This window comes from Mytilus californianus, unplaced genomic scaffold (assembly GCF_021869535.1).
Source record: "Mytilus californianus isolate M0D057914Y unplaced genomic scaffold, xbMytCali1.0.p SCAF_5, whole genome shotgun sequence".
Taxonomy (NCBI): Eukaryota; Metazoa; Mollusca; class Bivalvia; order Mytilida; family Mytilidae; genus Mytilus; species Mytilus californianus.
The window spans coordinates 18,180,198-18,195,046 of record NW_026262701.1 but is presented as its reverse complement, the minus strand read 5'-3'; the positions used below and the strand labels follow the sequence as shown (position 1 = coordinate 18,195,046).

At 34.4% G+C, this 14,849-nt stretch overlaps 1 protein-coding gene across 1 annotated transcript in view; it reads right to left on the bottom strand.

Annotated features, from left to right (window-relative positions):
- Positions 1-14,849, bottom strand: part of LOC127701049 (A disintegrin and metalloproteinase with thrombospondin motifs 18-like) — a 101,398-nt gene that overhangs the window by 6,831 nt on the left and 79,718 nt on the right. Inside the window, exons 13-21 of the mRNA XM_052204824.1 lie at positions 13,839-13,902; positions 12,837-12,948; positions 11,800-11,930; positions 8,123-8,246; positions 7,388-7,632; positions 6,837-6,966; positions 6,438-6,564; positions 4,692-4,899; positions 1,991-2,182 (exon numbers count right to left, since the gene is read on the bottom strand). Of these exons, the coding sequence (XP_052060784.1) occupies positions 1,991-2,182; positions 4,692-4,899; positions 6,438-6,564; positions 6,837-6,966; positions 7,388-7,632; positions 8,123-8,246; positions 11,800-11,930; positions 12,837-12,948; positions 13,839-13,902 (1,333 nt within the window). The remainder of the gene's footprint in view (positions 1-1,990; positions 2,183-4,691; positions 4,900-6,437; positions 6,565-6,836; positions 6,967-7,387; positions 7,633-8,122; positions 8,247-11,799; positions 11,931-12,836; positions 12,949-13,838; positions 13,903-14,849) is intronic.

The window sequence follows — 14,849 nt, the reverse complement described above, 5'->3', positions numbered from 1 at the left end:
TGACAGCATGAGTGTAAAATTGTAAACATTCATCTTTTGACTTTTATTTTGCCTTCAGAAACAACATTAAAATGTGTACGAAATTGTTTGAATGGTTTTCAAGTTACTGCAGGGAAACAACCTAAAATGATATTGTTTGATTCAATCAAAAACCATAAATCCTAAACAGCATGAGTGAAAATGGTTAAAATCTAGGTTAACCTACAATTGGTCTTCAGAAACAACATATTCAACATATTTCAAATTTGAAAAGGATTTGAAGAAAGGTTCTCAAATCATCCCACAAAGATGACTTAAAAGCTGCATATTGAACCATTAAGGACAATAACTCATGAACAAGAGGCTCTCAAGAGCCTGAATCGCTCACCTGTTATTTTTTTTGCTTAAATCTTTCATCAATGATTATTTTTGCTTTTTACCCATATGTTCCATTTTAGCCATAGTGTCTATGTTTCTTGACGTACAAGGAAATGAAATACAAAATTTATACTAGATTCATTTGAGAAGATTTTTAAAGTTAAAAAACATAAAACAACTTGTGTAAAATTGTCCTTAAAGGGCAATAACTCCTTAAGGGGTCAGTTGACAATTTTGGTCATATAAACTTTTTTGTAGATCTTACTTTGCTGAACATTTTTGCTGTTTACAGTTTATATCTATCTTCAAGAATATTCAAGATAATAACCAAAAACTGCAAAATTTCCTTAAAACAACCAATTTAGTGGCAGCAACCCAACAATGGGTTGTTCGGTGTGTCTGAAAATTTCAGGGCTGATAGATCTTGACCTTTTGAACATATTTACCCCATGTCAGATTTGCTCTAAATGCTTTAGTTTCTGAGATATAAGCCAAAAACTGCATTTCACCCCATTGTTCTATTTTTAGCAATGGCGGCCATGTTTGTTGATGAATCAAAATTTCGGATACATTTCATAAACTAGATTCCTAAAGGAACATTCATTCAAAGTTAAAAAGTATTAGGCACAATAGTTTCAGAAGAGAAGATTTTTAAATGTTAGCAAACTTGATGAACACATTGCATAAAATTGTCTTTAAAGGGCAATAACTCCTTAAGGGGTCAATTGACAAATTTGGTCATTTAACTTTTCTGTAGATCTTACTTTGCTGAACATTATTACTGTTTACAGTTTATATCTATCTATAATAATATTCAAGATAATAACAAAAAACTGCAAAATTTCCTCAAAACTACCAATTTAGTGGAAGCAACCCAACAATGGGTTGTTTGATTTGTCTGAAAATTTCAGGGCTGATGGATCTTGACCAATTGAACAATATTACCCCCATGTCAGATTTGCTCTAAAAGCTTTAGTTTTTGAGATATAAACAAAAAACTGCATTTGACCCCTATGTTCTATTTTTAGCCATGGCGGCCATGTTTGTCGATGGATCAAAACTCCGGATACATTTTATAAACTAGATACCCTAAGGAACATTTGATTTAAGTTTGAAGGTATTTGGCCCAGTAGTTTCAGAGAAGAAGATTTTTGAAATAGTTTACGACGACGACAGACGACGGACGCCAAGTGATGGCATAAGCTCACATGGGGCCCTTTGGGCCCGGTGAGCTAAAAACAAAGGTAAATTCTTCAAAATTTGAACTTGATATTCATTTTGAAAGATAGTGTCCTAGATATGCTAAGCTGTAGGACTGTTACTTATTACTTATTTGATCCTACACCAATATAACCAGACTAGGGGGGATAATCCAACTTTCTAAGAGATTTCCACTTACAAATTTGTGAGTTTTATTTATTTAACTGTTTATTTTACATTCATTTTTCTACAATTAATTTGTATATCAAATGAGGGTATACAAACCACAACACTTTTATGAAACTAGGTATTTTAGGTTAAATGTTTATATTCAAATATCTTATTTACTTGTACTTTGAAAGGAAATGAAGGAAAAGATACCATGTCACGATTACATTTTTAGATAAATGTTTTATCAGATATTTATAAATACCTGTGACCAAGAAGAAACACTCCATTGGTATGTTATCATAGGTGGACAGGTAGGCATCTGACAACGGGTTACCTTATCCATAGCAGGCTGGTGATGGCACATACTATCTGGTAATAAGACAGATCCACGTGTTGTATGACTGAGACATGTCACCTCTCTAACCTTTCTTCCAGATCCACAAGTTACAGTACACTATAAATGAAGGATCCATTCAGACTTACATTTTGAACTCCAATGCATTGTGTATTGTTTTGCGTAAATTGTACAACATTATGACTGTTATTTCAACATCCAATATGTTATAGCAAAACAAGGTACGTAACAGAACTGTTGAAATATTTTTTTTCTTTTTTTTAGCAATTTTAGCAATATTATTTTATTTGATTTTCATGGAGAAAGGTCAATTAAGAAGGAATAAGAGGAATAAAAAATAAGGAAAAATAAATGTATGAAGGAATTGAAATATGTTTTTTGTTATCATATATAAACATAACTAGAGGCTCTCAAGAGCCTGTGTCGCTCACCTGATTCTACTTTGGTTTTGGAAATCATGTAAAAATAGATTAAAATCATAACAGATACCCTAATAATGAGTGAGGCCAAATTTGGTTTAATATTGGTCCTGTAATTTAATAAAAAATCCTGGTGGCCATCTTGAACAGTAAATCGGCAACAAAGTAGCAACACTTAATCAGCACCTCATAAGAAACATTTATGCCATGTTTTGGTTTCATTCCATTCAGTGCACCTCTAGAAGAAGCATTTGTATGTATTTCCCATAGGGTCTTATGTTAAAGGAAGTCCCCCCATTGGCGGCCATCATGGATGAAGGATCAGCTTCAAAGTAACAAAACTTAGTCAGCACCTCATAAGGAACATTCATGCCATGTTTGGTTTCAATCCATTCAGTATGTGGTTCTCTAAAAGAAGACATTTGTATGTATTGTCCATAGGGTCCTTTGTTAAACATTGTCCCCATCTGGCAGCCATCATGGATGAAGGATCAGCTTCAAAGTAACAACACTTGGTCAGCACCTCGAAAGGAGCATGCATGCCATGTTTGGTTTCATTCCATTCAATGGTTCTCTAAAAAAAAACATTTGTACCTATTTCTCTTAGGGTCCTATGTTAAACTAAGTCCTCTGCTGGCGGCCATCTTAGATTATGGATCGGCTTCATAGTAACAACACTCAGTCAGCACCTCATAAGGAACATTCATGCCATGTTTGGTTTCATTCCATTCAGTGGTTCTCTAAAAGAAGACATTTGTATGTATTTCCCATAGGGTCCTATGTTAAACTAAGTCCCCCGCTGGCGGCCATCTTGGATTATGGATCGGCTTCAAAGTAACAACACTTGGTCAGCACCTCATAAGGAACATTCATGCCATGTTTGGTTTCATTCCATTCAGTGGTTCTCTAAAAGATGACATTTGTATGTATTTCCCATAGGGTCCTATGTTAAACAAAGTCCCCTGCTGGCGGCCATCTTGGATTATGGATCAGCTTCATAGTAACAACACTTGGTCAGCACCTCATAAGGAACATTCATGCCATGTTTGGTTTCATTCCATTCAGTGGTTCTCTAAAAGAAGACATTTGTATGTATTTCCCTTAGGGTCCAATGTTAAACTAAGTCCCCTGCTGGCGGCCATCTTGGATTATGGATCAGCTTCAAAGTAACAACACTCGGTCAGCACCTCATAAGAAACATTCATGCCATGTTTGGTTTCATTCCATTTAGTGGTTCTCTAAAAGAAGACATTTGTATGTATTTCCCATAGGGTCCAATGTTAAACTAAGTCCCCTGCTGGTGGCCATCTTGGATTATGGATCAGCTTCATAGTAACAACACTTGGTCAGCACCTCATAAGGAACATTCATGCCATGTTTGGTTTCATTCCATTTAGTGGTTCTATAAAAGAAGACATTTGTATGTATTTCCCATAGGGTCCCATGTTAACTAAGTCCCCCGCTGGCGGCCATCTTGGATTATGGATCGGCTTCAAAGTAACAACACTCGGTCAGCACCTCATAAGAAACATTCATGCCATGTTTGGTTTCATTCCATTCAGTGGTTTTCTAAAAGAAGACATTTGTATGTATTTCCAATAGGGTCCCATGTTAAACTAAGTCCCCCGCTGGTGGCCATCTTGGATTATGGATCGGCTTCAAAGTAACAACACTCGGTCAGCACCTCATAAGGAATATTCATGCCATGTTTGGTTTCATTCCATTCAGTGGTTCTCTAAAAGAAGACATTTGTATGTATTTCCCATAGGGTCCTATGTTAAACTAAGTCCCCTGCTGGCGGACATCTTGGATTATGGATCGGCTTCAAAGTAACAACATTCGGTCAGCACCTCATAAAAAACAATCATGCCATGTTTGGTTTCATTCCATTCAGTGGTTCTCTAAAAGAAGACATTTGTATGTATTTCCCATAGGGTCCTATGTTAAACTAAGTCCCCCGCTGGCGGCCATCTTGGATGACGGATCCGCTACAAAGTACCAACACTTGGTCAGCACCTCATAAGGAACATTCATGCAATGTTTGGTTTCATTCCATTCAGTGGTTCTCTAAAAGAAGACATTTGTATGTATTTCCTTCGGGCCAGGTGAGCTAAAAAGTATAACAGCTAATTGATATTCTGTAACATTATTTTAGAAGATCGCACCTTTCGTACACTGCAAATAATTACCTCTGACCATCCCTTGGCATGCCATGATGGGGGACATTCCTGAGTGTTACATGGTATTTTTCTTGCTGGTTTTTTTAGATGACTACATCGATTACGTCTCACTCGCCTTTCTTTAGTGAGAGATATTTTCTGGCTACAGTAGACACGTCTTTTCTGTTTACCACCTCCACAAGTTCTGGTGCACTCCGTCCAAGGACCAGAATACCAGCTGTAAAAATAACAAAACATTAAGTCAAGTTCAAAATTTTAATTATTTAATTTTCCTCAGGATATTACTTCCATCTTATCTTATCCAATGATTTTACAATTTCCTATCCTGTTAGGTTACATACGGAATGTTATCACCAAGTCTGCCTGAATTAATATTATTGTAATGACTTTTTACCATGAAATTTTGTCCCTATCTATGAAATAATGTCCAGAGAAGAACAAATTTTCATATGAAATTTTGTCCATATGCAGATAATATTTCATACATGAATATTATGAAATTTTGTCTAGTTAAAGGGAGGTTATCCAAGGTTATGTATTTTGTATATTGAGACAATATTTCATAGATGAATTGTCATGAAATTTTGTCTCATGAAAAGGAGGTTATAAATATATATATTTGGATTTATAATGATATCATCAAAGTGTTTTATTTGATTGATAATAACAAACAAACCTCCATAATCAATTAATGCAGCAATTTATGGTTATACACATACTTTTCATGAAAAATATTTAAAAAATTCCAGAAACGTTCACAATTTCATCGCAGCGGATTCCTCGGAAAATGTCAGGGAAGACATAATCAGATTAAGAAATATTTTCATGGACAGTATTTCACAGTGAAATATTGTCATGGACAGACTTTCACAGGGAAATATTGTCATGGACAGACTTTCACAGGGAAATATTGTCATGGACAGACTTTCCCAGGGAAATATTGTCATGGACAGACTTTCACACTGAAATATTGTCATGGACAGAATTTCACAGGGAAATATTGTCATCGACAGAATTTCATAGTGAAATATTGTCCAGAAGGAGGTGACAGAATTTCATGGGCAAGGACAATATTTTATATGAAATTTTGTCCGACAGATAATATCTCATGGATGACATTATTTTATGTTACAATATCAGATAATCCTCGTCTATTACTGCTGACTTTGAGCTAATACACGATACAGCTGACTGGTATTATGATCTGTTTCAACCTACGTTATTCTTTGAAAGCCTAAATGTTTAATCATATACATGTGGTGTGCAAATTTCTTCTTTGTTGTTTTGTTTATATACTGAGATACATTCAAAGTAACATATAAACTAGAATGTATTCAGTTTCTGCCATAGTTAAGGACATTTTCACACTGCTTAAGCAGTTGAAAAAAATAATTCAAATCATGAATTTGAATGGTTTGATTGTTGGAGTTGCACCCTTCCTCGTCTTCACTTCTAAATTTTATTGCTGTATAATTGCAATGGGAACAATTTAATAGGCAACTAATACTTGCAGATAAGTTGAACTTCTTTTTCTTACTAATTACTCAAAATTCCTGCCCAACAGTGAGAAGAATAGAAAATAAAATTTACTGAACTTTCATTGGCTGCAATACCTAGCTATATATAGAGCTGTATACCTTTCAACAAGTTTATTTAAAAAAAAAAAAAACATTAAATCAAAAGCTCCTGAAAATACTTTTCGAATTTTTAAAGTGTTTTTACACAAGACTTAAGCATTTAAGTGATTGACTGTACCCTGGCTGACAAGGTCTAGTATGACAGGATGAGATACCAGTTCTAGGACGAGAAGTCTGATCACACACATGTGGGTTCACTTCTTCTCCATCACCACGGTAACAGTGGGCTGAAGATTTCTGTATACCTGAAACATATTTAAATAAAATTTAGGATCTTGATGCTAATGTCACTTGTGTATATCTTGTGGTCTTTATAGTGGTATATCATAATCTGATTGAAAGGCAAAAGTTTCTCTACTGCATACAATTAAAGGCCACAATACCTTTTATTTCAGTTGATCCCTTTTCTGGTAGCTAGATGCATCAATATGAAAACAAATCTTCCTAATATAAAAGAAACAATTTATGCTTGATGGTTTATATATCCAATCACTCTATCTAAGTAAGAACTCCCTACCTCCAGCACACTGCTCACTACAAGTAGATAATTTGACTGTCCATGTAAAGTTATATCTCCTTGGTCTGTCGTCTGTTTTTGGTAATGTATATTGATAAGTTACTCCTGGGTTCTTGCCTTGTGTAAGAATCTACAAAATCAGATTGAAAATTTTACTTAATTTTTTTCCTCAAATTTGTTGATCTTAAATACATGCCATGCATTAACAAATTAGTAAAAACAATTTGAGGTTCCTTATTGTATTTTGATGATAATCAGTTTGATTAAGGGCTATTTCAGTAATAGTGGAAGGGAGGACAAAACTTTTTTTTATAAACCCCAATATTTTTTTTCATTTGTAACAGAATTGTATTTGCTTTAACCCCAATTACCAACAGAAAATAATATCATGGTGTTCAACTCTCCCATGCACTTTTTCCTAGAATACCCTTAAGACTAAAGTAATTAATAAAATATAGTATTTTTTCATTTTTAAATTCAAAACAATCGTAAAATTTTCCTCCAGCTTCATTTAATTTAACTCATTCCTCTAATTCTACATTAACTCATACCTCTAACACTACATCTTCTAACAATGGTCCATCTGATGTAAGAATTTCAGGTTCTATATAACTTCTCTTGTATATAAACTTAGCTCCAGCAATGGAGTAAGCTCCATTAGAGTTCAGATGCCAATTCCCATTCAGGAAGTACTTCCCATATATGTCCCTGACAGCTAGATAATTACGTGACAAGGCTTCTTCAGCAATCTGTATAGTTCTAGCTCCTCTGGGTAGGACCATTATAGGAAAATAAGCTAAAAAATAATTGTTATAAATGATTTCACAGTCAAATCAGGAGCAAAATTTGGCAGTGTATGTCCCACCTCAGACAGACAAACAACAGTTACTACTTGATAGAGATGATTTAATTAATTGATTTTTAAGAAAGTATGACTGGGATGGATAGATGGATTGATTAAAGTTAAATGACCAGTTGCTAAATAAAAAGTGATTTTAGGACAGGAACATGGTGATGTGATATGAATATGAAACTCTCCTTTGTACTAGACCAACATGCTGAGCCAGATTTTTGATGTGCTTGTCCACAAGTTTAAAAGGAACAGTAAGACACAGACACACTATTCTGACTCTGAGCTAACCAGGCTTTACTCTTATTCCTAAATGCTGCTTGTTTAGCAGAGAAGCAAGCAAATAACCATTTGGATTCTTTCCTTTTATACAATACAAATATTGGTATTAAGATATTACTTAACCAGGAAACATGCACCAACTATTGAGACTTACTGTTTGTAGGAGGCTGTTTGTCAAATCTTCCGTTTACTTTACGACATGTAGAATCATCTCCCATACATATACCACAAATATCCTTTCTTGCTGTAGAATCAACCACCAGGTCACAACCAACGGTCTGAAATAAAGAAATACCAATGATGAGCATTTTTAAAAACCACCTCAAATGAAAAAAAAAGCTTGAACAAGAATGCACTTGTTATGCTAAGCATACCCCTTCTTGTAATTCAAAGTATCTTTTAACAGGGAATAGTTATCTGGTAGATCTGAAAAGTGCACACAGGTTACAACTCATCATTGTCAAGCTGCTAAACAAATATGAAGTAATTCTATTCAGTAGTTTCTTAGACAAATGTGACGAAAATATTTGTTGGAAGAACAGACAGACCACTTGATTGCAATATAGCCCCTTCTAATTGGGGGTTTAATTATTCACCTCTGACCATCAGCCAAGGCAAATTTCTTCATGAAATTACACCACAGAGTGCATTTTGATGTTTACTTCTTCCTATAGCTTGTCAATCTAAAACCTTATGCAAATACAATAGAATTATAAGGGTCTCAATGACAATGACGTAAAGATAAGTCATTCATTAAAAAGTCCTGATCATTGAGGAAAGTGGACTCAACAACTGCATGATTACTTTATTATGTATATTATGCCTTGTACTTTTATTATTTTTATTACATATTTTGTATGTATACCACCAACCCTGTTGGGATATAACTGCATTTAAATTTGAACAAACTATCAAATATGCTATCAGTAGCCTAACCAGCAATCTGTTTATCAAAACTTTCTTACATCAAGTTTCACATTAAGGCAGGCAAATTTTATGGTGACAACTAAAGATAACAAAAGATATATGAACTGTGCATTTATAGCTATATAAAATTCCTGAAAAACCTTGAAAAAAAAATTATAGTGTTTGCTTGTTACTAGCTCAGGGTTAATAGATTATTTTTGTCCTCTCCAAAACTGTTTGCAGCAAACACATATTTATTGCAAGTAAATTTATAAATAAAAACATCACCCTTACATTTCCCCTGTACACAGATAATAAACCAACCTTACATTTCCCTAGTTTACAGATAATACACCAACCTTACATTTCCCTTGTACACAGATAATATATACACCAACCTTACATTTCCCTAGTACACAGATAATACACCAACCTTACATTTCCCTTGTACACAGATAATACACCAACCTTACATTTCCCTAGTACATGTACACAGATAATATACCAACCTTACACTTCCCTTGTACACAGATAATACACCAACCTTACATTTCCCTAGTACACAGATAATACACCAACCTTACATTTCCCTTAAGCACATGTACACAGATAATACACCAACCTTACATTTCCCTAGTACACAGATAATACACCAACCTTACATTTCCCTAGTACACAGATAATACACCAACCTTACATTTCCCTTAAGCACATGTACACAGATAATACACCAACCTTACATTTCCCTAGTACACAGATAATAAACCAACCTTACATTTCCCTAGTTCACAGATAATACACCAACCTTACATTTCCCTTGTACACAGATAATATATACACCAACCTTACATTTCCCTAGTACACAGATAATACACCAACCTTACATTTCCCTTGTACACAGATAATACACCAACCTTACATTTCCCTAGTACATGTACACAGATAATATACCAACCTTACACTTCCCTTGTACACAGATAATACACCAACCTTACATTTCCCTAGTACACAGATAATACACCAACCTTACATTTCCCTTAAGCACATGTACACAGATAATACACCAACCTTACATTTCCCTTAAGCACATGTACACAGATAATACACCAACCTTACATTTCCCTAGTACACAGATAATACACCAACCTTACATTTCCCTAGTACACAGATAATACACCAACCTTACATTTCCCTTAAGCACATGTACACAGATAATACACCAACCTTACATTTCCCTAGTACACAGATAATACACCAACCTTACATTTCCCTAGTACACAGATAATACACCAATCTTACATTTCCCTTGTACACAGATAATACACCAACCTTACATTTCCCTTGTACACAGATAATACACCAACCTTACATTTCCCTTAAGCACATGTACACAGATAATACACCAACCTTACATTTCCCTAGTACACAGATAATACACCAACCTTACATTTGCCTTGTACACAGATTATATATACACCAACCTTACATTTCCCTTGTACACAGATAATACACCAACCTTACATTTCCCTTAAGCACATGTACACAGATAATACACCAACCTTACAATTCCCTAGTACACAGATAATACACCAACCTTACATTTGCCTTGTACACAGATTATATATACACCAACCTTACATTTCCCTAGTACACAGATTATATATACACCAACCTTACATTTCCCTAGTACACAGATAATACACCAACCTTACATTTCCCTAGTACACAGATAATACACCAACCTTACATGTCCCTTGTACACAGATAATACACCAACCTTACATTTCCCTTATACCCAGATAAAACACCAACCTAACATTTCCCTTGTACACAGATAATACACCAACCTTACATTTCCCTTGTACACAGATAATACACCAACCTTACATTTCCCTAGTACACAGATAATACACCAACCTTACATGTCCCTTGTACACAGATAATACACCAACCTTACATTTCCCTTATACCCAGATAAAACACCAACCTAACATTTCCCTTGTACACAGATAATACACCAACCTTACATTTCCCTTGTACACAGATAATACACCAACCTTACATTTCCCTTAAGCACATGTACACAGATAATACACCAACCTTACATTTCCCTAGTACACAGATAATACACCAACCTTACATTTGCCTTGTACACAGATTATATATACACCAACCTTACATTTCCCTTGTACACAGATAATACACCAACCTTACATTTCCCTTAAGCACATGTACACAGATAATACACCAACCTTATATTTCCCTAGTACACAGATAATACACCAACCTTACATTTGCCTTGTACACAGATTATATATACACCAACCTTACATTTCCCTTGCACACAGATAATACACCAACCTTACATTTCCCTAGTACACAGATAATACACCAACCTTACATGTCCCTTGTACACAGATAATACACCAACCTTACATTTCCCTTATACCCAGATAAAACACCAACCTAACATTTCCCTTGTACACAGATAATACACCAACCTTACATTTCCCTTGTACACAGATAATACACCAACCTTACATTTCCCTAGTACACAGATAATACACCAACCTTACATTTCCCTAGTACACAGATAATACACCAACCTTACATTTCCCTTGTACACAGATAATACACCAACCTTACATTTCCCTAGTACACAGATAATACACAAACCTTATATTTCCCTAGTACACAGATAATACACCAATCTTACATTTCCCTTGTACACAGATATTACACCAACCTTACATTTCCCTTGTACACAGATAATACACCAACCTTACATTTCCCTTGTACACAGATAATGCACCAACCTTACATTTCCCTTGTACACAGATAATACACCAACCTTACATTTCTCTTGTACACAGATTATATATACACCAACCTTACATTTCCCTAGTACACAGATAATACACCAACCTTACATTTCCCTTGTACACAGATATTATCACTGTAGCCATTACATCTGGTCCCATCATCTACTTGTTTAGACAAGGCATAATAGAAGTTAAATCCATCAGCTTGACAGTACAACTTACACTGGTCATGTTCTACAAACAAATTATTACCCATCAATAATGAGTTATTTCCCCTTGTTAAAATTTTTAAATATTTTAAATCTATCCACCAGAGTCCAATTAATGTGGATTTAAGCAACTTTAATTCACTCTATGGTTTTCAGCAATGAGCAAAACCACTACAGGCCTATATAGTAAACCCTACTGAAATGCAGTATAGAATTAATTCTAGTTCTTAGACATAGTTCAAGCTAACCAAAGTTAAGATTTACTACTTGAGCAGAGTAAACAAGAACAGACAATTCAGTCAACTAAAATAGGTTCTAATAAAAAAGACAATAGAAATTGAACTTCTTACAATTACCGACTCCAGCATTTATGAGACTTTCTCTATATATTGCTCACAAGGAAGATATTAAACCAAGTGTTCCAAGTGGTGAAGTTGAAATCATCACTTCGTAAATTTTACGGACACCATCAAGAGTTGGTTGACCGTTATGGAATATCCGTTTCACAGATGACAATAGATATGTTCCAATCGTCGTAACTACAATCCCATCCCCTTTTCAACAAATCTGACCTACCGAATTAAACTTATCACCGGGTTTGTATTAACACAAGCAACACAACGGGTGCCACATGTGGAACAGGATTTGCTTACCCTTCCGTAGCACCTGAGATCACCCCCAGTTTTTGCTGGCATTCATGTTGCACAGTCTTTAGTTTTCTATGTTGTGTTTTATGAACTGTTTTTTGTCTGTTGGTCTTTTTCTTTTTTTGCCATGGCGTTGTCAGTTTGTTTACCCTTTGATATCTTTCGCCTCTTTTGTACTACCTCATATTAACAACGTTAATTAAATACCTTACCATCATACATCCTTTTATAAGGCATCCATTTATACATAAATCCTCTAAATTTATGTTTATTAAATATCTTACCATCATATATCCTTTTATAAGGCATCCATTTATACATAAATCCTCTAAATCTATGTTTATTAAAGTAGCTACATTGCTCTTCTCTGAAATCTTTGCTGCCATATGGACATTCCTATGAAAATAATAAAATAAAATTATAAGGTTACCATTGAAAGCAATGATGATGAATTGGTATTCAACATCTATAGGCAAATATTGCATGCATATCATGACGAGAATATATTAATGTTGTATATGAATATTAACCCTGCTTAGTACTAGACATGCATGCTCATCCAGATCTTAAACATACTGAGGCCACCCTTAAAAAAATCATTGTTAATGTTTCCTACCCATGCCTTGTAGGGTTGGGTAGGTAGGTAGGGATTTTATTATTTTTTTGGGGCCAACAACATAAGTTACATGCTTTAGACAAGAAAACAACATTAGAGCAGGAAATAATCTTTAAAAGAAAATTGAAACAATTTGTGTCATACAATTTTTAGAGTAGGCTCCTTTTTAGGTGGGTAGGTAGGTAACATCAACCAATTTGAATTACTTCTTTGCTTGATGGTGTATATGAATAAAATTACTGTCAAATTAAGTGCAAACAGAATATAAATAAGAGTAAAGAGTATCAAAAACTGTACAGAAAGAAACGATTAAAATACCACACATTTCTCCTGCCTGATCTGCAATATGCATTTCCAATGGTTTTTGCTGTTGTTTTTCTCTCACTTTTTTTCATTCATTTTCTAATGTGCATGTCTGTTTTCATTCATATTACATGCACAGGTATTAATGACATAGGTTTATGTTTATCAAATTTAATTTTCTAGGGAGATTATAAAATGTCACTTTGACACTGCAAATCATGAATAATTTTGGTTTTCAATTCAACAAGCCTACGCCATGTGTTTTTCTAATTCAATTTATAGAAAAAAATCATATATCTGGAAATATTTAAATATATCTGTCTTGTAAAATGAACCTATAAAAATCATCAAAAGGAGTGTATTATACCTGTAGATTACAAAGCTTGTATATTTCTGACTTCCCCAGGCACTTCTTTCCTCCATACTGTGGCCTGAAAGTAAAAGTAACATTTAATATCATCTATTCCATATTTACTTACATATATCATGTTTATGAGACTCTAAAATAACTTTGAATTTGTCTTTTAAACACTTGCATTACCCGACAATTTATTATTGCAATTTTTTAAGGAAGGACAAAAATGCGAGTTTTATTATTACGATTTCAGGAAAATCTGCCTACAAATATATGTATCAGATATCAGAATGCGATTTCTTATTTTTGCGATTTTCACCCAGTCGCATTATTCGCAATAATAATCAAAGCACCAAGGGCGCTATAGGCAGTTAATTAAAAAACCAAAGGCAAACTTGGCAGAAGTTCAGATGAATATTGTGGAAGAATTAGTGGAAATATTTATCTCAGGCATTATTCTGAGATATTTCTGAATTATCAAATAATGTTTGTACAGAAATGTGTATGCTATCCAATCCTACCACTTTCAACAGTTATTTCCAATTTAAATTTTTAAAGATTCAATGTCTGAGATTATGCACATACACTGTCCCATGTTAGGGGAGAGTTTTGTGTCAGCTAACATGTTTAAGCCGCCACATTCTGCATGTACCTGTCCATAGTGAGGACCCACTAATTTGGTGATTGTTGCTGTATATCATATTTATTTTTCATAATTGTTTTGTACATAAATCAGGATGCTTCAGTTTTATTGTTTTACATTTGTCAATTCATGGTCGTTTATAGCTTACTATGCAGTATAGGTTTTGCTAATTGTTGCAGGCTGCATGGAGGAATATTCTTATCAGAATAATAATTTCGATAATGGTGTCCCAACAGTGGTGTACATTGTATATATGGTTTAACTCCACTATGTACTAGAGTTTGAATATGCCATATTAGCGGTTTTAGTTGGATCAGCTGGTGCCACTAGTACTATGCACAAATATCAAATCATACCTGAAACTATCTGAAGTGGTGTAA